Here is a 22,218-nt window from a genome sequence, read left to right as displayed (position 1 = left end):
GACATCAGCACACCTGTACCTGAGGACGGTAATCATCACCCAAGGGTGCTGCACTACATTCGAGTCCTTGAGAATTATATCTCTTCTACCATTTATCACACTATATTATTTCATATATGTGTCTGGACACTTTATTGTGTGTATACCTTACTACAGTGCCATGTGGGATACTACCAGTTGATTGGTTTCATAGGAGATTACCTCATCTATTGATACCTTAAGGGTACTCCAGCTAAAGGATTCTAATTATCTTTATTGCATATACTTGCTCACGCTGAGCATTGCACAATTTGTTTATCAATTTAACACTCGTCAGGCAAGATGGGCACTTTTTTTTTTAGCTACTTTAGTTATATTATTTCTTACCGACTTGGATCCAAGAATGTGAAGGTGGGTGCCCTTTCCCGCCAGTTCTCCATGTATGACATGTAATCAGTTGATAAGTGTCCCATCATCCCCACCCCCTCTAAATTAATTTCTGCTGTTACCTCTACCATCCTTCTGCGCATCATGAAAGCTCAGGCCAAGTTACCCGTTGGACTTTTCATTCTCCAGTTCTTCATTCCCTAGTCTCTTTGGCAGGAAGTATTAGAATGCGGACAGGAATCCAAGGTCGTAGGCCATCCAGGGGTCTGCAAAATGCTGAAGTTGCTTGAAAATAATTTTTGGTGGCCAGAGTTAAAAACTGATGTCTGGGACTTTGTCTCTGTATGCAGAGCATTACACTTTGCCTTCTAGTACTGCTGCGTACTATGATTTAAGATCAATTTTCAGTGACAGGTTCCTATTTTCTGAATTTTCTACCACATAATATCTATCTATAGTGAGTGCATACAATTGGGGAATTTCCGGTCTAGCCCCAATCAAGGGGAGAACATTTGGCTGGGATTATTTTGCTGCTTCTGTTTCCCTTCCCTAGTGAACCTACCTATTTACCTGTCCTGACTTTCTGTTTTTTTCTTTAAATGAGAAGCCGTCATGAATTTTCCTGGCTTACTCCAAAGCTCTGCTTTTTATGGGCACGGTTTGTCAAAACCCAGTTCCAGTTCTACTGTGGAGAAGGAAAATAAGAAATCCAGCTTGGTTTTGTAAAGAATAGTTTATTGTGTATCTTCAAAAGTCAGCACAATAAACCAACATTAAAGCATCCATTGGTATTGGGGAAATACATGCAAGGAGTAGGCTCCATGCCTAAACTATTCCAATCACATTCCAAAACAAAACACCCAATTCAAGGCACAAGGCAAAGGGTTATAATGAAATAATCTCTTCAATGCAACATGGCTCTGCAAACCATTACAGCAATGCATTATAAGCCCACCTGGCAATGAACGCGATAAATGTTCCTGAGGGAGGTGGGATTTTGCTGGTTTCCCTGAATGGAGATTGGCGTTTCTGTTGGATAAAAGACTGCTAGTCCTTCACCTTCGCTACGAAGGGTTAATCATGACTATGTATTGAGTTGCTTGGCAAAGAAAGTCATTGAACAATGGATGTCAGTCTGCAATGTGAACTCTTCACGACGCCACGTACTGCAGCTCTCAAGAGTAATGAAGATGCTTTACTTAATTTACAGCAACAAACTGCAGGTGTACTGAACACTTTGAATCTATACTACATTCTACAAATACTACAGGAATACCATGTAGATCTGTGTAGTAGTGTACAGATTAAGGAAAGCTACACTACACAAGTACACTGCAGAATTACATATGACCTGGAAGTCTCTCTGGTACAGAATAAATTGAGTAATAATTGGCCTACATAACAATTTGCATATACAACACTTCCTTAAAGCTTTCCTTATTATTGAACCGGAATGTATGTATGTATATCTTTATTTACATAGCACCAGCAGTCTACTCAGAGCTTTACAAAAGAGACAATACAATACAGGGAATTATAATACAATGAGTGCAATAAACGAAACCAGACAATAGGAAAGGAAGTCCCTGCCCGGGGAGCATACAATCTAAGTGGTATGATGGGAGACTTACAGAGACAGCAGGCGAGGGAATACGTGCAGTAGATGGCAGTGCTTGGCCACAATGGTTGGTAGGAGCGACTGTGGGTGTGAGACAGCAGCCATGAGTCTAGTCTATTAAAACGCTTAATTTAAGAGGTAAGTTTAGGTTTGACTGGGGACAGAAGGTGCCTGGCGTGTACGGAGTGTGAGGAAGTTCCACAGGTAAGAGGAGGTTCAAGACAAGAGAGACCAGTAGAGATGAAAGAGTTGGAATGGAGACAGTTATGAGTAGCGATCAGAAGACAAGCAGAGGCATAACGAGAGATCAAAGCCGATATGTAGGGAGGAGCAGATGAATGAAGAGTCTTGAAGGTAATGAGGGGAACTTTGTAGGTGATCCTAAATTTGATGGGAACTTTGTAGGTGATCCTAAATTTGATGGGAAGCCAGGAGAGGGATTTAAGGAGAGCAGGGACTGTTCTGGGAGAAAGTGAAATTATTCTAGCAGCATAATTCTGTAATGCAGCAATGCAGAACCTATATTACAGGATAAATATTACAGGAGTTCCTATATTACAGGAGTGCTCACCAGAATTAACTTGAAGTGAGTTTAGTTACTGAATCACTGCAATGTTCAACAAGACTTCACAGGAGTGAGCAATGCTTTGCCCATATGAGAGCAGTATCCTACATACAGGTCCCCATGCAATTTAAGAGCTTTCAATGAATCTGCATTGCAGCAATCTCCTCTGGGGTTATTAGGTTTAAGCAACACTTTTGTAAAAAAACGGGAATAATTTGCATTCGAAAAGGATGTAAGGACTTTATGGGGGTGAAACAATTAAGCAATGCTTATAAAACAACAATGTGCAGCAGAAACGGCTGTAGTAGTTAGCGTACACAAATACCAATAAAGTGAGAATGCTAACAATATTTAGTGACTGAGGCCCTGTGAGATTAAGTGACGCCTTCCTTATATTACACTAATTTTCTGCAGACGTCTCTCGCAATTGTGGGATTAAGTGATGCTTTACATTTATTAATGAGTACTCTAGATGTCTCGGTGCAAAGTCGATCAATTCTCTGCAGATCTCAAGTCCTGATGTAGGTTAGATTTTCTTGGTCGGTTTTCCCGCAGTGCAGCAGTGCTCTTCGGGCAGTCTTTACAGCAGGGAAAAGTTAGATTGTCCCACACATCTGTAATCTGATTGCCACATGTATCCCGGGAAGTGCCTAAAAATTAGGAGCAGGCGGTGCCAGATGCGATCACCCCATATGGTTCCTCAATGTCCTGTGCTCATTTTGAGGCTAAATTATTCCCACCTCAATGGGGTCTCTGCTTCCTGCCACCTGTCTGCAGACACCGTTGCAGATAGGAAATAATGGACTGTTGCAGGTGATGCTGGCTCCCTTTGGACAGGAAGAAATGGTCTTCATCAGGATAAATCTGCCACACAAAATAAATATTACTAATACTACAGTACAAAATTGCACCACATTTAGCTCTACTGTTACAGTACACTGCTCTCTCCCCTGAATCAGTGTTTGTCCACTGTATGATATTCAATGTTTTATCCCCACAATATGATGGAAGTGTCACAATGGGAACTAAATGTCGGGATTACAGCATATTTATTATTATTCTAGTTTTACTCAGTTCCTTAAGATTAGCCTTGTTTTTTTTACCCATGAAAACAGGCACCATTTAACTAATTCAGGTGTATAGGGTGGGGCAGTTATGCCCTATGTGCTTTAAACCCCCAAATCATGGTGCAAGGTTATGCTTTGTCTCTTGCTTTTTTAAAGTCACACCTCACAGAGCTGTATGAATAGACTTAATTTTCTTATCATGCTTACACACTTAATAATGACATTATCTGGCAGATTTAAATTTGGAAGAAATAATGACTTTTTTTGTGGGTCTCTTAAAAGTGGCTTTTTGGGACTTTCTGACAATTGATCTATAACTCAACCTTTTCGAGGTTGATAATGTTTTAAAATCCAGGAGCCCTATGAATGTGTCACCTTTTCATGGACAAAAACTGAAATGGTGCCCGTGACCCAACAAAGTACCAGTGACGGCAGTGGTTTAGCAATTCAGCAGGAGATCTGCTGATAATTTAATTTGTTCCATTGGTAGATGCTTCCAGCACTAACAATGACTGATGACTAACATGGCCATTGGCCATAAATTAGTGTTCCACAGGCTGTGATGCCCCTAGTGATTGGCTTATTGGCATGGCTTCCATTACTGCAGCATTTTAATCTCCAGGAGACAATCACCTAAACTAATTAAATGCTCTCTGAATTGGGACTTATGCAGCATGATATCTCCACTTGGAATAAATAAATGGGACAATCAGCACAGATTTCTGCTTTATGTTAAGATTCAACTACAACTTTCTAACACTAACACACTGCCCTATATTTGTACATTTTGAGCTTAGTGTCTAATACGTTTACATAATTATATACTCTGTGGACTAATGTAAACCTGATTAAGTTTAAAGAAGAGAAGCAGAGTGTTTGTCAATGCCCCTCTGCTCAGTTCTGACGGACTATCACATCATAGCCTAGTATAATAGGCCAAAGCCTCACCACCAAACCCAATGACCTTAAAGCCTTTCCTTAAACCCTACTGTCCTGTTATTCCTTTCCAACCCGATCCCACAATTCTTTGGGATGTGTAGGGCTAGGGCAGCCCCCAGGTAATGAGGGTCTCTCTTTCTTTGCTTTTAGGCGCTACTCATTCATAAAAACCTCGCTGGATATTGAAATCATACAGCATGCATCAAGCCCTATATTTACCAAGCATGGTTATAATATAACAACTTCCAGCACGTCTTGGTAGATATGGACCCTTACCGCCCATTTAAGTGAAAGTGGTGTAAGGTGCCTTCTGATACAGAAGGTCTCTTATGGACTAACACTGATTAGTAAATATAGTTTGTTATGGCTCTCTCTCTTGAACGAGACGTATGGTGCCTTCCAGAATGGAAGTTGTTTTATGACATAGCACTTCTTAGTAAATATGGCCCTCTATCATGATGCAGATATATCATTATTGCCCATAATAAATAAAGTGCACTCATATTAGATACACCTAAAAAAACAAATACAATTCAAGTGGACATCTCTGCAATGGAACGATGTCATGTCAAGAATCACTATGGTGAGGATAAAATGTTATGTCAAAATGTAACAAAAGAAAGAATAAACCATCAATAAAAATCATAATTATATATATATATATATATATATATATATATATATATATATATATATATATATATATATACAGTGGCTGACAAATCACCAAAAAATCTACTCGCCACACAAAAAAATCTACTCGCCACCTAGTACCAAACGTGTGCTGCTTGGGCCAATATTTACTCGCCCGGGGGTTAAATCCACTCGCCCGGGGCGAGCAAATGTATAGGTTTGTCGAACACTATATATATATATATATATATATATATATATATATATATATATATATATATATATATATATATATATATATATATATATATATATATATATATATATAGCAACTGTAAATATTCCTGTATATTCATTTGCATGTCTTAGACAGGTCTGCAACCCTGTCTTTCACCATTATCACCCAGCACACAGCACTTCCACTGCAGCAATGGATTCTGGGAAATGACATGCAAATGAGCACACAGTGCCACCTTTTATCTCATGCTCACATTACATGAGCAACCCTTAGCCAATGCATGCTGCTTTAGACGCAGCTTTTAAGCAAGGGCTTGGGAGATGCAAAGCCAGCAAACCCACTCACAGACATGTTTCAACCTTGATGGGTATCATCAGTGTGAGGTTGGTTGCTGGAATGTCAGCAACCAACCTCACACTGATGATACCCATCACGGTTGAAACATGTCTGTGAGTGGGTTTGCTGGCTTTGCATCTCCCAAGCCCTTGCTTAAAAGCTGCGTCTAAAGCAGCATGCATTGGCTAAGGGTTGCTCATGTAATGTGAGCATGAGATAAAAGGTGGCACTGTGTGCTCATTTGCATGTCATTTCCCAGAATCCCTTGCTGCAGTGGAAGTGCTGTGTGCTGGGTGATAATGGGGAAAGGCGGGGTTGCAGACCTGCCTAAGACATGCAGATGAGCATACAGTTGTATTTACATTTATATATATATATATATGCTGAGAGATCCGGCGTTGCCCGGGATCGTAATGCGTAATCTGCGGCTCTTGATGTAGTAGCTGTGTCTCTGTGTTTTTGCTGCTGCAGTGGTGTTTGTGTTCCTCTTCTGACTCTGTCTCTGTGTTTTGCAAGGTGTGTTTGGCGCTGTAGTGTTTCATTAACAGGTGATGTGGTGTGTGTGTGTCTTGCCCAAGTGTTGTGTCATGGTGGTGTGTGTTTATTTGTCCCTTTGATGTACTTGCTGTCTGTGTATTATATGCAAGTAGTGTGTGATGTTGTTGTGTGGTGTGTGTTGTTGTTGTTGATGTAGTGGTTGTGAGTATTTGGTGGTGACCTATTGTGTCATGCTGTAGTGTGGTATGTGTTGTGAGTTGTATTTTTCCAGTTTGGTCGTGCATATCAAATTGTGTGAGATGGCTCTGTGCATTGTGTGGGGTAGTAGACATTGTGTGTGTGTGTGTGTGTGTGTGTGTGTGTGTGTGTGTGTGTGTGTGTGTGTGTGTGTGTGTGTGTGTGTGTGTGTGTGAACTGTAGTGTCAGGGTGTGTATGTTTTAGTTTTGTAATGTGTTTTTTGGGAGGCATGTTTTGTGTTGATAAGAGGTTTGTTTTGCCTTGATGGTATATCTGTGCGGTATTGTATGTGTTGTCGAGCCGTTGCGTGTGAAACTTGTGAGGCGTCAGGTGTGTGTGGTTGTGTTGTGTGATAGTAGGTAAGTGTTTAAGTGCAGGTGTGTGAGTGTTTAGTATACTTCTTGATCTTGTTGTGTGAAGGGTTAATGGTGTCTAAGTGGTCTGTTATGTGGTTGTTTTGTAGCCTTCAGCTGTCGAGGTGGTAAAGGCGTCAGACGGTGATCTGTGAAAGTGTATGAAATGGGTTAAGTGTTAGAGTGTTCAGGGGTGTTATTGTGGTCGTGTGGGTGTGAATTTTGTGTGTGTGAATCTTGTGTGTGTGGCGGTGTGTGCATGTTGTTTGTTTGTGGGGGGATGAATAGTGTGTGGATGTGGTGTGTGTTTTGTGGGTGTGTGATTGGTGGGTGGGTGATTTTTGGTGTGTGTGTGTGTGTGTGAGTGTTGTGTGTGTGTGTGTGTGTGTGTGTGTGTGTGTGTGTGTGTGTGTGTGTGTGTGAGAGTGTTGTGAGTGTTGTGTGGCTGTGTGAGTAGTGGGTGGCTGTGTGAGTGTTGGCTGGCTGTGTGAGTGTTGGCTGGCTGTGTGAGTGTTGGCTGGCTGTGTGAGTGTGTGTGTGTGTGTGTTGGCTGGCTGTGTGAGTGTTGGCTGGCTGTGTGAGTGTTGGCTGGCTGTGTGAGTGTTGGCTGGCTGTGTGAGTGTTGGCTGGCTGTGTGAGTGTTGGCTGGCTGTGTGAGTGTTGGCTGGCTGTGTGAGTGTTGGCAGGCTGTGTGAGTGTTGGCTGGCTGTGTGAGTGTTGGCTGGCTGTGTGAGTGTTGGCTGGCTGTGTGAGTGTTGGCTGGCTGTGTGAGTGTTGGCTGGCTGTGTGAGTGTTGGCTGGCTGTGTGAGTGTTGGCTGGCTGTGTGAGTGTTGGCTGGCTGTGTGAGTGTTGGCTGGCTGTGTGAGTGTTGGCTGGCTGTGTGGGTGTTGGGTGGCTGTGTGGGTGTTGGGTGGCTGTGTCGGTGTTGGGTGGCTGTGTCGGTGTTGGGTGGCTGTGTGGGTGTTGGGTGGCTGTTTGGGTGTTGGATGGCTGTGTGGGTATTGGATGGCTGTGTGGGTGTTGGTTGTTTGGTGTGTGGGTGGGTAGTAGGTGGGTGGTGGGTGTGTGAGGGGTGTGCAAGTGTTGTGTGTGTTGTGTGTGTGGCTGTGTGAGTGTTGTGTGGGTGTGTGGGTGGGTGATTGTTGTGTGTGTGGGTGGGTGTTGTTTGTTTGTGTGAGTGAGTGTTGGGTGGGTGTGTGTGAGGGGTGTGTGAGTGTTGGGTGGTTGGGTGAGTGAGTGTTGGGTGGGTTGTTGTGAGTATTGGGTGGGTTGTTGTGAGTGTTGGGTGGGTTGGTGTGAGTGTTGGTGGGTTGGTGTGAGTGTTGGGTGGGTTAATGTTTGGGTGTTGGGTGGGTTGATGTTTGAGTGTTGGGTTTGGTTTGGTGAGTGAGTGTTGGGTGTGTGTTGTGTGTGTGGGTGAGTGAGCGTTGGGTGTGTGGCTGAGTGAGTGTTGGGTGTGTGGCTGAGTGAGTGTTGGGTGTGTGGGTGAGTGAGTGTTGGGTGTGTGGGTGAGTGAGTGTTGGGTGTGTGGGTTAGTGATTGTTGGGTGGGGGCGTGATGGTTGGGTGGGTGAGTGAGGGGTGGGTGTGTGGGGGAGTGTTGTGTGGGGGTGTGTTGATTTTATTTGTATAACAAATGGCAGACGTGACAATATGCATTGTGTTGAGCAGACATTTTAATTATAAAGAACACATGAAATAGTTGTGAGTGTGGGTGGTTTTCCATTGATGGTTGGCTGAAGGGGAGGCGTGGGGCCAGCGGACGGGGGGGGGGGTTTGCGGCGTACGGGAGGGGGTTGGGTGGGGGAGGTGGGGGGGGAGTGGTGGTGTGGGTGGGGTTGTTGGGGGGGTGGGGGGGTGGTGTGGGAGTGGTGGTGAGGGGAGGGGGTTGAGGGGGGGTAGGGGAGGGAGAGGAGGGGGGACGGGGGAGGGAGGGAGGGAGAGGGGGTGGGGAGGGAGAGGAGGGGAGGTGAAGGGGGAGAGGTTGGGGGGGAGGGGAGAAGGGAGGGGGTGGGGTGTTGTGGGGGGGTGGGAGGGGAGGGGGGTGGGGTGTTGTGGGGGGTGGGAGGGGAGGGGGAGTGGGGTGTTGTGGGGTGGTGGAGATGTCCAGCGTCAGGCAAAGTGATGGGTTGAGGTGAACGGGAGGGGGGGTGAGGCAGTGAACGGGAGGGGGGGTGAGGCGGCGAACGGGAGGGGGGGTGAGACGGTGAATGGGAGGGGTGTTGAACGGGAGGGGTGGTGAGGCGGTGAACGGGAGGTGTGGGTCCGCGGTAGGGTTGACGGGGAGGGGTGGGGATGCGTGTGTGGTGGCAGGGTAGACAGGAGTGTGTGCGTGACCGAGAGGGCCTGCGGGTCCGAGAGGGCGTGCGTCGTGTGAGTAAGAGAGGTTGGTGTGTGGGAGGCGCGGTGAACGTGAGCTGGGTCGACAGTAGGGTGTGCAGGCCAGAGAGGGTGGCGGCGTGGCATTGGTGAGGTGAGGGGAAGGGGTGGGTAAACGGTGAACGGGAGGGGTGCTGGCAGAGTACAGAGGAGTGTGTGCAGGAGCGAGAGGCCGTGCGGTACCGAGAGGGCGTGCGTCATGTGAGTACCAGAGGTTGGGGGATGGGAGGCGCGTTGAACGTGAGATGTTCCAGGGTCCACAGTAGGGTGTGCGGGACAGAGACGGTACCGGCGTGGCATTGTTGATGTGGTACAGAGGAGTGTGTGCGGTCCAGAGAGGGCGTGCGTGGTCGCAAGTGGTGAGGGAGGGGGTGAAGACGCGTTGATCGTGAAGTGTGGGGCCACGTTAGAGAGTGGCGGTCCCGAGCAGCATACAAAGTGGGTTGAGGTGTTGGTGAGGCGGTGAAGGTGTTGAGGTGGTGGTGAGGCGGTGAACGGGAGGTATGGGAAGGGTCCGAAGAGGTCCGGCGTGCAACCGTGCGGTGTTGGGAAGGGGGTGAGTGTTGCGGGAGGGGGGGGGGGGTGTAAAAGCATAAATGGCATATAGTTTGTTTCTAAGAAGACACTGTACCTGAGTATTTGGAAGGGGATGAGCGCTGGGGTTATTTTCTTTTCTAAGGTGAGAGCAGGTGGTGGGGCGTCAAAATGGTGGTGTCAAGCGTACTCCCAAAGCTCAGTGATTCTTGGGAGAGTGTGGCAGTGGTGTAGGTGTGGTGAGCGAAGGCCGCAGGCCAATGAGAGGTGTTTGGGGGCGGGGGTGCCGAGGGACCAATCAGATTGGGCCGAGGCTGAGTGATGGACCAATGGACCAATCTGATTGCCCAGAAGCCCAGCTAACATACAACGTTTTCAAAAATATATATATAGATCAGAGACTTATAATTATATGGGATTTATGTACCGATGTTAGCAGTTGGTGCCTGAAAAGGGCATTTTCTGTTTTCCTTGCTCTGTTCAAAACTAATTGATTCTTTAATGTGGCACTATCAGTTTTACAAGGCTGGCTTACGGTATGGGAGAGGAATATCCATGAATACAAGTCATTATACATACCCTAGTAGTAACGTTGGCCCCATTCATGATTAGACGGTTTAGGAGCTCCGCTGTGTGCTGGAAATGTACATTGGCTTTTGCAGATTGATTGGACACAAATAAAGGGACATATACGTACATGAGAGAGAGGAGAGAGAGGAGAGAGAGGAGAGAGAGGAGAGAGAGGAGAGAGAGAAGAGAGAGAAGTGAGAGAGTGAGAGAGAGAGAGAGAGAGATATAAATGTCCATATACACAAAGCAATCTTCTTCTAATAAGTCAATGGGCTGTAAGGTGTATTCCAGTGCCGGAGGGTATTTTATGGCAGTGGAATGCGTGGTAAATATGGACCTTAGTGAGAGAAAGAAGTATATTTGCTGCTAAATGAACTTCCAAAGGTGATGCTGGCTGGTTAGCTGGGTTTGGACGATTAGTTTCAGCAAGCCGTATGATGGAGGCCCATGAAAGCTGAAAGTTATAGTCCTAACTCTAGGGGACTGTTTGCAGCTATCCACATGCTTGCCGGGCAGGGTGGTCATGCAGCATGGTACCAGAAGCAAAGTACTGCATTGCAAATAAATAGTGTAGGGCAGCAACATTTGGGGGGGCTGCAGCCGCCTAGTTTGCCTAATGCAGTTTCCTAACAGTGTGGGGGATTTCCCTGAGCAGAGAGAGAGAGCAGGGGTGTACAGGCGAATATTGTACAGTAAAATCTGTGTCAGCCTCATACTGATAAGAAAATCTGGCTTTACTTTACCTTATAATAACATGCAGAGTCCTAATGTCCACCAGCAAAACCTGCTGAGGTCTTATAATGTCACGTTTAGCTCAGGGTTTCCCACATGCACATGTTCATCTGATGGATAGGTGCCTCACCATCTGCCGTGCCATGGACCAGAAGAAACTGCTGCTCCCTCAGACTCTGAACATCATTCAGCACAGAGGCCACCTGGGGATGAATGAGAGAAAAGGAAAGAATTGGAGAAACAGACCCCCTTTTCATCCTGTTGTTTCCTTTCCCTCAACTGTTTTTGTGACACCTGTGGGGGATATTTATCAACGTTTCGTAACTGCTGGACAAGGTCAATACTAGCGCAAAAGATAGCTCTAGATCTATCAAAGTCGAAAATCCCTTTTTATGTACCTGGTTAATGTGTATAAATAGTCCTATTCGTGTAAATGCAAAGAAACATAGGCTTTTGTTAATGGCATTTGAGAATAAATATTTTTATATCTGCATTAATTATAAAGAGCTTGACAGCTATTCCAGTCTCTTACATGTACAGTAGTACAGACCATTAACCAGTGAGGTTCAATATATACCATTAGAATACTGTAGGCACTGATCCTACTGCACAAAGCAAATTAGGCATACAATAAAAGTACCTTGATATACTGTACTACTTGCACCAAGGAACCAGCCATTGGACTGCCCCTGTGTTTACCTAAAGTATAGCACCCCATTTAGTATAATATATACCAAATTGGACTGTATGTTTCTATAATACATTTCAGCTCTTCCCAAATACCGATGTATGGGATATTTCCAGATTGTAAGCAATTTGGGACAGGGACCTCCTTCACAGTGTCTCAGTTTGTCTTTACATATACTCTTGTCATACAATGGTATTCCCCCCACTCCCATATTGTACAGCGCTGTGGTTTATGTTGGTGCCATACAAATAACAGCAAAGAATAATAACAATAATAGTATTCCCACTCCTATGGAAAGTGACTTTCAGCCGGTAAACCGACTCCTGCACTGCATTATGCCCCCTGCATGTACTCTATGTTTGCTTTCTACGGACATACCGTGTATGCCGAATCGTCTTGAATTGGCATCCCCAAGTACCGCTCGGAAATCACTGCCGCTGCAACACAAGAAAACATGTTATGCATCTCAGACACCAAGGAGGACGTCCCCCCATTAATGTAAACACATGATTTTTTTTTTAAAGTAGACTGTTTGAATCTGATCTTGTTGACCAGTTGTGCAGTTAACCATGCAGATAATGAGACACTTCTCAGACGAGGGTGCATCTAAAAACAATGGTGGTACATAACAGTCTTAACTGGCTTATGCAGTCCAGAAAAATACTTATTTTCTAGGAGTTACACTTTTTCCTCACAATCACATACTAAATGACTAAATCTGTGATTCCTGTGGTAGTTTTCTTTTTCAGAGACCCCCAAAAATCTGGTTACAAGTAATAGTTGCCGGAGTATTTTGAAAGATGACCTCCGTTGTGATTGACCACTGCATTTGGTCCATACCATCAACAACACTAGTACCATTTATGCTGAGGTGTTGTATAGATTTGGAAGACACCATATAAATGGAAAGAAATATCCTAGTAACATTATCAAGGTGCCAAGAACCTGTAAAATTATATGGCTGGGATTCTCTAAAAATCGTTAAGTGGGCTATAATATTTGGTGTAATGAAAAAATAAAATAATGCCACATAATATTGCCAATTTACCACCTGACCAACTAAAAATTATATATGCATTATATTATTGAACTTATTTGCATGAAGGTGTTTGGCGATAGTGTAGAATAGTTGTGATACACACAACAGTTTTTCCTCCATTAATGCCAAAAAAACACATGCAAATAGAAATCTCTTCTACCATATGGTAGTATAATAACCATTACAGTGCCCTAGGAAAGCTTTGGGTAAATAAATAAAATGGAACTTTAAAATATATTAGAGTAGCAATCCCCCTTACTAATTTTTGGTTCCATATTGTTTTTTCTTTACATCATTTGAACCAGGGGGCCCTTTGGTGCTGAACCGTGCTCTGGGGACTGCCCAGTTCACAACATACTTCCTGATTTAGTGGCTAATGTTTCAACTCCGATCTGGGAAATCAATCTGACCAAAAAATCCCATAGGGGAATGACGTTGCATTTTCCTATTGGATAACTGCTGACGCCATCTTTGAAAATCTAGGAAAGAACTCCGGCAACTAAATTGCTAAGTATCTCAGGAACCAGGGCACAAGCAGCTTCTTTCTCCTCTTCATACAAGCTGGAGCTCCCAAAGGTCCTGGCTTCTAACTGTATGAGTGAGTATGAGTGGATGAGGTTTTTTATAGCGAACCTTAACTCTTCGCATTTCACATGGGTGTCAACAAGTGTGATGTGAGTGGCCCACTGTCAGCCACATCAGCTAGAAGCCAGGACCTGAGGGAGCAACAGCTTGTATGAGGAAAAGAATATTGAAGAAATGAAGACTGGTAACTGGCTTTTAAGCAAAAGAGAATCCATTTCTGCACTTAACGCGGAGGATATCTAATTGAGGGGTAAGCGTGATCATGGATTGAAAAGGGCCATTGGGCCCATGGATTAGTTTTTGGTGGGGGTATTTTGTGTGGCTGTTTATTTTTATTTTTGCATTTTTTATGGGTCTGCAAGAAGCGAAGATGCCTGGATTGGGCCATATTGTTTGGAAAGAGAATATTTTATTTAACACCATGTGGATTTTAGGGCCAATTGTGGCTCAGAAGAAATGCCTGGTTTACAGGCCCGTATGGGGAGGTCAAGGTAGTTAGTGATAGGGATGTTAGAGTAGGAACTGTATTAATCCCTTAGTACTCCTAACTAGTCAGCTAGGCAGGGGTTAACCCTGCATAAATGGTCACATGGGCTACTAAGTAGTTAATATATTTAAAATAAATAAATTGCATTTTTAATGTATTTTATCACCTATGCTAGGTTGGCTGGTGTTATCTTGCCTGTGTAACTATGATATATAGTGAAGATTGGCTTAACACCAGCCTGGGGTAGGTGATAAAAATCTGTCATATATCGCTAGTGAATAGAATGGGAATAATTAATTTTGCGATAATAACATTTCCCGGCAGTAAAAAGCCTTACCACTGGCAATATGGCTTTTGTGAATAGATCATTAAGGATACCACAATTATTTCCCCAATATCCACCTTTAGTGAATTTAGCCCAATGTACTTCATCAGCAAGGAAGATAGATGGGTACACAGTGAAGTGGCGGGTGAGAATTATCAGACAAAAATTTATTTTTACTTAGGACCCAGGTCTGGCTAGCAGCAAATCTGTCTGCTTTCCCCACCCAGCATCTTCCACACAAAGGACTCACAGTGCAGCTGGAAATGTGTGATGGGAGCTACTGCCACACTGCACACAAACAGCTCCTCAGACACAGCCAGCAGCTTCAGGGCCAAAAAACCACCGTATGCCTGAGAGAGAGAGAGGAGAGAGAGGAGAGAGAGAGGAGAGAGAGGAGAGAGAGGAGAGAGAGGAGAGAGAGGAGAGGAGAGAGAGGAGAGAGAGGAGAGAGAGGAGAGAGAGGGGAGAGAGGAGAGAGGAGAGAGAGAGAGAGAGAGAGAGAGGAGACAGATCGCATGAGAACATCAATCTGCATTAAGAATGGTCACCTGGCTCTAGGTCCCATAAACTGTTTCTGCCTGTCCAGGTTATTAAACTGGGATGTGATATTTAAAAGCTCGGACTGGCTAAAACCTCCTTTGGAGACGTGTTATACAGGAAGCCTCAGCCTGTCTGAATTTTTTAATTCTCCTAAATAAAAACTTGGCCTGGCTGTGCTTGGCAGAATATGAAACCAATTGACATCATCAGCTACTGTATATGATAATGTTGCCTTGTGGCTTATCATCATTAAGGCAACATAATCATTGAGGTTTGCCTATTGGGATAATGTTTTTATATTTACTGTATATGATATAGTACAACTATAGCATATTTAGTTTTAAATAATATAAGCATAAATAAAATGTATTCGATGTTGTACACAAATCCTTATCTCACTGCCTCAAAGTGGCGGGAAGATGGCAAAGGTTGTTTAAGAAGATGTATAGTGGCACTTGTGCTGAGGGCTGCTGACAGATTTCCTGGGGCACAGGACTAGAGTCAAGTCTGCCGCCACCCCCACCCCCCCTCTGCAGTATTGCGAGCCCCCCCATTTCACACGTCACGAGCCCCCTCTATTTCCCACGCTCTTCCCATGTATTTCACTCCCCTCTGTCTCACTCCCTCTTCCTCATTCACCCCTTCTCACCTCACATGTATTTCTCTCCGCTGCTTCTCACTCTTACTCCCTCTTTTCCTCACTCACTCACTCCCCCTTTTCTCCTGTCATTCGCCCCCACCTTCTGTCAATTACTCCACACTCACTCAATCCCCCCCCACAAAATACATACCAAAAAAACACACCCCCTAAATACATATAACCCCAAACCCCAATACATAATAAAAATACACCCACCCCCCACACATAATAAAAAATACACCCCCACCTACAATACATATTAAAAAATACACCTTCCAGACCCCAATGCATATTCAAAAATACACCACTCACCATCGAATGCATATTAAAAAATACACCCCCCCGCGCATATTAAAAAATACACCCCCCCCACCATCCAATGCATGCAGGCCTCAGCTGCAGGCCTCTATTCCTCTGTCCCACGCCGAGCTTCTGATGTCAGCGCGCGCCGGAAGCTGGGCCATGCTTACTTTCGGCGCGCTGACGTCAGAGGCCCGTCGCGCAGCAGAATCGGAAGCTCGGGTGGGACAGAGGGATAGAGGCCTGCAGCTGAGGGAGAGCTGGGGACCCAGCCGCGAGAGGACGGGAAGACGGGCCTGGCCAGAGGTCGGGGCCGACTTGCAGCACCAGCCTGGCCCCCTCAGCCACCAGGCCCGGGACACCTGTCCCTCTTGTCCCCCCATGCCGGCGGCCCTGCTGGTAGGTTCAACCATACTACGAAAGTTTGAACACTGTATCCAGCTGAAGTGGGAAAGGTACTTGCCAGATGCAAATGAGGACTCAAGTCCCAAATATGGAACAAACCAAAAAGCAATGGCCCTCATTCTCCAGAGGCTGGATTGTCCCTGGGCTTGACAGCGTTCAGGAAGAAGCCATGAAGCCAGAGGGCACCAAAAATCCCCAGAGTTTAAACAAAGATGTAATTTAAACCTTAATCTAGCTACCCACAACTGCCGGACTCTCTCCAGGGAAGCAACATTGCAAGAACGGAAGACAAACGTGAAAAGATTAAATGGCCAAAGTTGTTGTTGGTTAAAGTGAAGTAAGACAAGATATAAGCCTCATTGAGCTCAAAAGCAGACACCTATTCTATTACAGAGGTACAGATAATGGAAGAATCAGTGGAGTAGGCTTCATCGTTAACAAGAGAATGAGAAACAAAGTAGTGGAGTATGAAAACTCATCAGAAAAAGCAGCAAGAATTGTCCTTCAGTTGAGAAAGAGATACAGGCTTCAAATAATCCAAGTGTACTGTATGCTCCAACATCGAGTCACGCAGACAATAAAGTGGAAGAGTTCTACCATGAAATCAGCTATCTTAACAACAGAGGAAATTGTCACCTCAAGATCATTATGGGAGATTTCAATGTAAAGATTGGTGCCCAGCAGAGAGACGGAGCAGCAGTTGATCAGTATGGTTATGGTAACAGGATGAACGTGGAGACAGATTTGTAGAATGTGAAAACTTCTACATCATGAATTCATTCTTCAAGAAGTATCCAAATAGAAAATGGACATGGAGTGGACTTAATGGAATCAAGAATGAAACAGACTACATCCTAGCTCAGCGGTGAGCAAACTGGGGGGAGCCCCCTAGGGGGTGGGAGATTTACTAGGGGGGTGCGGGAGGTTACAGAGGCCCCGTGCTCTTCCCCACGGCATTTAAATTAAATGCCGGGGGAGGCGTGAGGCCTCTGCAACTCCCTTACCTGCTGCCAACCGGGTCTTTGGTGTCGCGTCGCCATGGCAACGCGGCGTCCAATGACGCCGCAGGGTCATGTGATGTCACGCGTTGCCATGAATACGCGCATCAAATGATGTGGTGGGTTCACGTGTCTTGACGTCACATGACCCACGACGTTATTTGACGTCGAGCCATCGGAGATGGGGGGGGGGGGGGGGCGCGAACGCTGCGGCTCCCAGGAAGGGGGCTGCAGCTCAAAAAGTTTGCGCAGCGTTGTCCTAGCTAACAAGACACGTGATTGAAGATTGCACAGTCCTTAACAGTTTTGACCCAAAGAGTGATCCCCGATTGGTTCGCTGCAAATAACATCTGAATGCAAAGATGGAAGAAAATGTATTAAAAAGAAGATGAAAACAGTCAACATTAAGATCCTGAAGAATAACAGCAGAGAATGTAACTAGAGCTAATAAATCCCTCCAGCTTGCTTGAAAAATAATGACAAACAGTGATGAAGAACGTATAAAGATTGCAGTTAAAAGCACAGAAGAAAACTGGAGGAATCGCCAACAAAAAACAGGATAAGAAAATATTAGATGAGATTAAGCAGTAACTGAGACAACAAGAAATTAAGCAATCCCAAGATTCCAGAACAAAAATTGAATATGCAGAGCTATGCAAGACAATCCGCAAACGTATAACTGAAGATGTAATAAACTGTAACTCTAATATGGTGAGGAAGACTATTGAAGATAAAAAAATCTTAAAGAAAACAAGGCAGTGACTAATAATTGGGGAAGAAGCAAATCATTACACTCAAACAAGACGATGGGTCAACAATAAAAGACAGTGCACTTATCATAAAGAGATTTGAGAACTTGTACATGATATTGTCCGAGAACACAGATGGCACAGGACTTAAGCCAGCAGAGGGAGATCAAGAAGAAACCACCAATAATGTACGATGTGTAAAACTCACATGTGGGGCTTACATTGGTCCTTAAACGCTCTGTGGTGGGTAGGCTCTGACGTCATCCCCGGGAATCCTTACTGCCTATAAGAGGGCACCAGTTCCTTGCATCAGGGCTTCACAACTGACTTACTAGGTCACTGTAAGGCTGTGTTGATCCTGACTCCAGTGCAGTGTGCTTCCTGGTTCCGTTTTGACTGATCCCAAAATCTGGTCTGACTCAGGCTTGCTGACTACTCTTCTGCTTCTGTTCCCTGGTTCCAACTCTGGCTCACTTGACTACTCTACTGCTCCTGAACCCTGTTTCCTACTCCATTTTTTTGACTACTCATTTGGTCCTGATCCCTGGTTCCGACTCCTGTTCGCATCTGACTACTCTATTGATCTTGATGCCTGGTTCAGATTCCGGCTTGCCTACAGACCATTCTTTCTGCCTGCTGCCTGCCTTTACCCATGCCATCCTGACGTCTCTGCTCATTCCGATACCCGATACTGAATCCTTCTCTCCCTATGGATTTTCCCATGGCACCGGATGCCATGCATCCTTCCAGAAGTGGTTAAAGTAATAAAATCAATGCAAAATGGGAAGACTCCCAGGGAAGATGGAATTACAACTGAAATCTTGATAGAAGCTGGGGAAGAAGTAGACAAAATACTTGTAAAACTTTTTACATGCTGCTTGAAGAACAGAAAAATTCTAGAACAGTGGAACAATATCATAATTATCCTCATCGGCAAGAAAGGAGACAAAGAAGACCTCAAGAAGTGTGGACCAAATCATCTACTTCCAATCACTTACAAGATTTTTATGAAGATACTCAGTAATCAGCTGCAACAGACCATGGACTTTGCCCGGCCTACAGAACATGCAGGATTTTGCAGTGGATACAACTCAATCAACCCTATCCAAGTCATACAAGAAGGGATTTCCTGAAGTAAAAAATACGATCTAACACTCAGTTTAGCATTCGTAGATTACGAAAAAGCATTTGATTCTGTCTACACCTCAGTGGTGCTAAATTAATTAAGGAGACAAAATGTTGAAGTGTACATTGGTATTATACATATTTTGGGAGAATTCCATTAGATTACATGAAGATACAAGCAAGATAAGGATCAGCAAGGCAGTGCAGCAGGGAGACACCGTGTCACCAAAGCTTTTCACAGCAACACTTGAAGAATTGTTCAAGACATTGGATTCAGAAGAAAAAGGAATCAAAATCTATGGTCAGTCGCCTACCATTTGCAGATGACATTGTTATTTTTGCAAACAATTTCTTTAGTGCAGGTCTCCTCTAACACAGAGGTACAAAGTAGAGCTCTACTCACAAGTTCATAATGAAGTTCTCCACTTAATGTGACAGCCAAGAACAGTGGAAAAAGAACGTATCAGGTCCCATATGGACCTATCATCAGGTCAAACAATTAATGTTACCTTTGACCAAGAATTTATCCTTATTGACATGCTTTCGTTCCCATGTCAATAAGGATACATTCTTGGTCAAAGGTAACATTAATTGTTTGAGTACCTTTGTTACGTATTTACTTTTCTGCTTCTGTGGCCCACAATATTTGGGACGTACCATACGTACATTAGCTACTCGTTTTTTGGAACATATGCGTAACATCATTTGAGGCCTGAACACGCACAGTATATCAAGGCACTTTAGTTCCATACATAACAAAAATCCTGGTTCTCTTAGGGTCATGGATCTTGAGTACATTCCCCCCACTTTGTTGGATGGGGATAGGTTCACGCACTATATGCAGGAATGAGACCTATTGGATATATCGTTTGGGTACCTTGGTTCCAGAGGGATTTAATGAATGCCTGGACACGAGCACTTTGGTTTAAATGAGGTCTTTGGTCTGGTGTGTCTCCATCATTTTCCTTTTCTATTTTTAAATTTTTGTTCTATAATCAAAAAATATTTATAGATTCATTACAGTTGAATTTATTTTATATTCTTTATTTTTCATAATACCTTATAATTTCATTGACATACATGTCATATATATTTACACTTTTTGAATACATTATGATTGAAAATCATCTTCCAATATACCGGTACATATATCTTATTTTACAGTGCATTTAGGTCATATAATTTTAGCTATTATATTAGCTGCATCTCAATTTCATCTTACCCTATATGGGATGTGGGTAGTAATTCATTGTTTCTTTTTATAAACCTTTTACAAATTTCTTATAGTGGATTATATTGGATAGGTCTTATGTCATTGGATATATACTCCTCAATAGATTTTCTAACCGTCAGCAATAGTATATGCTTGAAATTGATATTTTACATTGTTTTACTAGCTCTCCGCTCTCCTTGATAAAGTTTCCAGCCTTTTAATGGTTGGTCTTGGTCTATGTTGCTAAGAAACATTTGGCCATTTAAAGGGCCTAGATTGTAACAATGTTAACTAACCCCTGATGAAGTCATGCCGTGTGACGAAACACGTTGGGCGAGATACATAGGCTGGGAGGAGCATGTGAGAAAGGGAGAGACCCACGAGGAGGAAAGAGAGAGGACCTGTCCCGAGGAGTCCAGCGAATAAGACAACGCGGCAGCACTGGCAGGAGGCAGTTGATAAGAGCCAGGAGTGATACATCACAAGAGAAACGCCCCGGTGTCAGCTCCTGCACGCGCGCCTAGTGGCTTGGCAGCACGTGCATGGGTGCAAGCTGCGATTGTGATGGGGGGGAGGGGGCACTGCCATGACATCACGTGGCTGGTTCGCCCTCATTGACTGAACCGCTGCCGTGACGTGGCCAATACTCGCCGCCGTGCCAAAAGACAAAAATCTTGTCTTATGGCCAAGGCGGTCATGCATCACAGCTTGAGCGCGCGCACACACCCACTGATTGGGGCCTGCCACATAGAGGGCTGTGCCTTGTGTGTGGCGCACATGCTGTAGCGTGCGACACAGCACTGGGGACTTGGCCAAAGGGAGCCCTTGTTAGCTGGGGTTAGGAGCTGTGATTAAATATAGTGAGAATGTATCTAGGGGATCTCCTACAATGCATCAGTGTCCTTTCTAAGTACTTAGCTAACAACATTGTTTGTAAAGTATCAGGCCTACAACTGTTTAACACACAAATCTACACGAGCCCTTTGTTAGCAGACAGGCCACCAGGACTACATAAGTGACTGTAGATGGACGTTCACAGAGGTACACAATTGGAGTCTTTATAATGTGAAATTATAATAGGCTTTATTGTGCCTTTTCCTTTTCATCAGGAAATCATCCAAACACAGGGGGGAACAAAGCTTCTATTCACTTGGGAGTATCTCTAGTGAAAATACCATGCAATTAATTCACAACTCCAAGTCAAGCATGTCTCGCAGCCCCAAACCATATAGCATGAAAATAAGCAGATATAAGCAGTCTCTTAATAATGAAAGTCTTATCTGTTAGCTTCTGTAGAGTAAGCTTCTCTGCTTTCCTGGAACCGCACCCGTGCGTGCACAGAAAATATCAGCATCCAGGTTTAGAAGTCTTATTTGGTGTCTTGCAATCAGCTCTGCTATGTGGCTGGCAGAGCTCAAGACATGTGGTGTCTCCAAAGGTCAGCTCTCAGTCAGAGCTAAGGAGTCACTTCCTGTCTCAAAGGCAGGCTTTTTCTACCACCTCTAATCAGGCAGGTGGTGTTAGTTAATTTGGCGCAGCGAGGACTGTCATTGTATTATATGTGGGATTGTCATAATTGTTATCTGTGGTCTCCTGACATTGAAGGTCACTGCATGTGATTCCTCTGTTCCCTACCTATAAAGTATTGTTACTCATAAGATACGTGCCCCCATTGCGTTGTCCGACTCCAGCCTGATGCTTTGCAGGCTGAATATTCGCTCTCGTTTGCAGGGGAAGCGGACTCAAGCCCCTGCCCTAGTATACACATACTATTACATATAGAGATTTAAAGAGGGGCTACAATGGATATATATATATCTGAACCCCCGCCAGTATTCCCCCTTGCCTGTCTCTTCAATATGCGTCTTGAACGGGTGCTAGGAGGGCGATCAGAGGCTGCTGTCCCTAAGACTCCTCCGCCATGTCTATTTTCGTTGTGTGTGCCTGCTGGCGATCATATGAGAGCGGCACTGTGGGGATGACGTCAGCGGGGCACTCAGTCATTCAAAAACAGACCATAATATACTGATGCACCATAAAATGTACCTATAATATCAA

At 44.4% G+C, this 22,218-nt stretch overlaps 1 protein-coding gene across 1 annotated transcript in view; it reads right to left on the bottom strand.

Moving 5' to 3' along the window:
* Positions 1-1,115: 1,115 nt before the first annotated feature.
* Positions 1,116-22,218, bottom strand: part of LOC142490742 (inactive dipeptidyl peptidase 10-like) — a 75,894-nt gene continuing 54,791 nt past the window's right edge. Inside the window, exons 23-27 of the mRNA XM_075593158.1 lie at positions 14,441-14,540; positions 12,133-12,191; positions 11,197-11,269; positions 10,344-10,417; positions 1,116-3,413 (exon numbers count right to left, since the gene is read on the bottom strand). Of these exons, the coding sequence (XP_075449273.1) occupies positions 3,291-3,413; positions 10,344-10,417; positions 11,197-11,269; positions 12,133-12,191; positions 14,441-14,540 (429 nt within the window). The 3' untranslated portion in view covers positions 1,116-3,290. The remainder of the gene's footprint in view (positions 3,414-10,343; positions 10,418-11,196; positions 11,270-12,132; positions 12,192-14,440; positions 14,541-22,218) is intronic.

Source organism: Ascaphus truei, chromosome 3, assembly GCF_040206685.1.
Source record: "Ascaphus truei isolate aAscTru1 chromosome 3, aAscTru1.hap1, whole genome shotgun sequence".
NCBI classification, from domain to species: domain Eukaryota; kingdom Metazoa; phylum Chordata; class Amphibia; order Anura; family Ascaphidae; genus Ascaphus; species Ascaphus truei.
The sequence above is the reverse complement of the archived record's forward strand: the minus strand, read 5'-3'. Positions and strand labels throughout refer to the sequence as shown.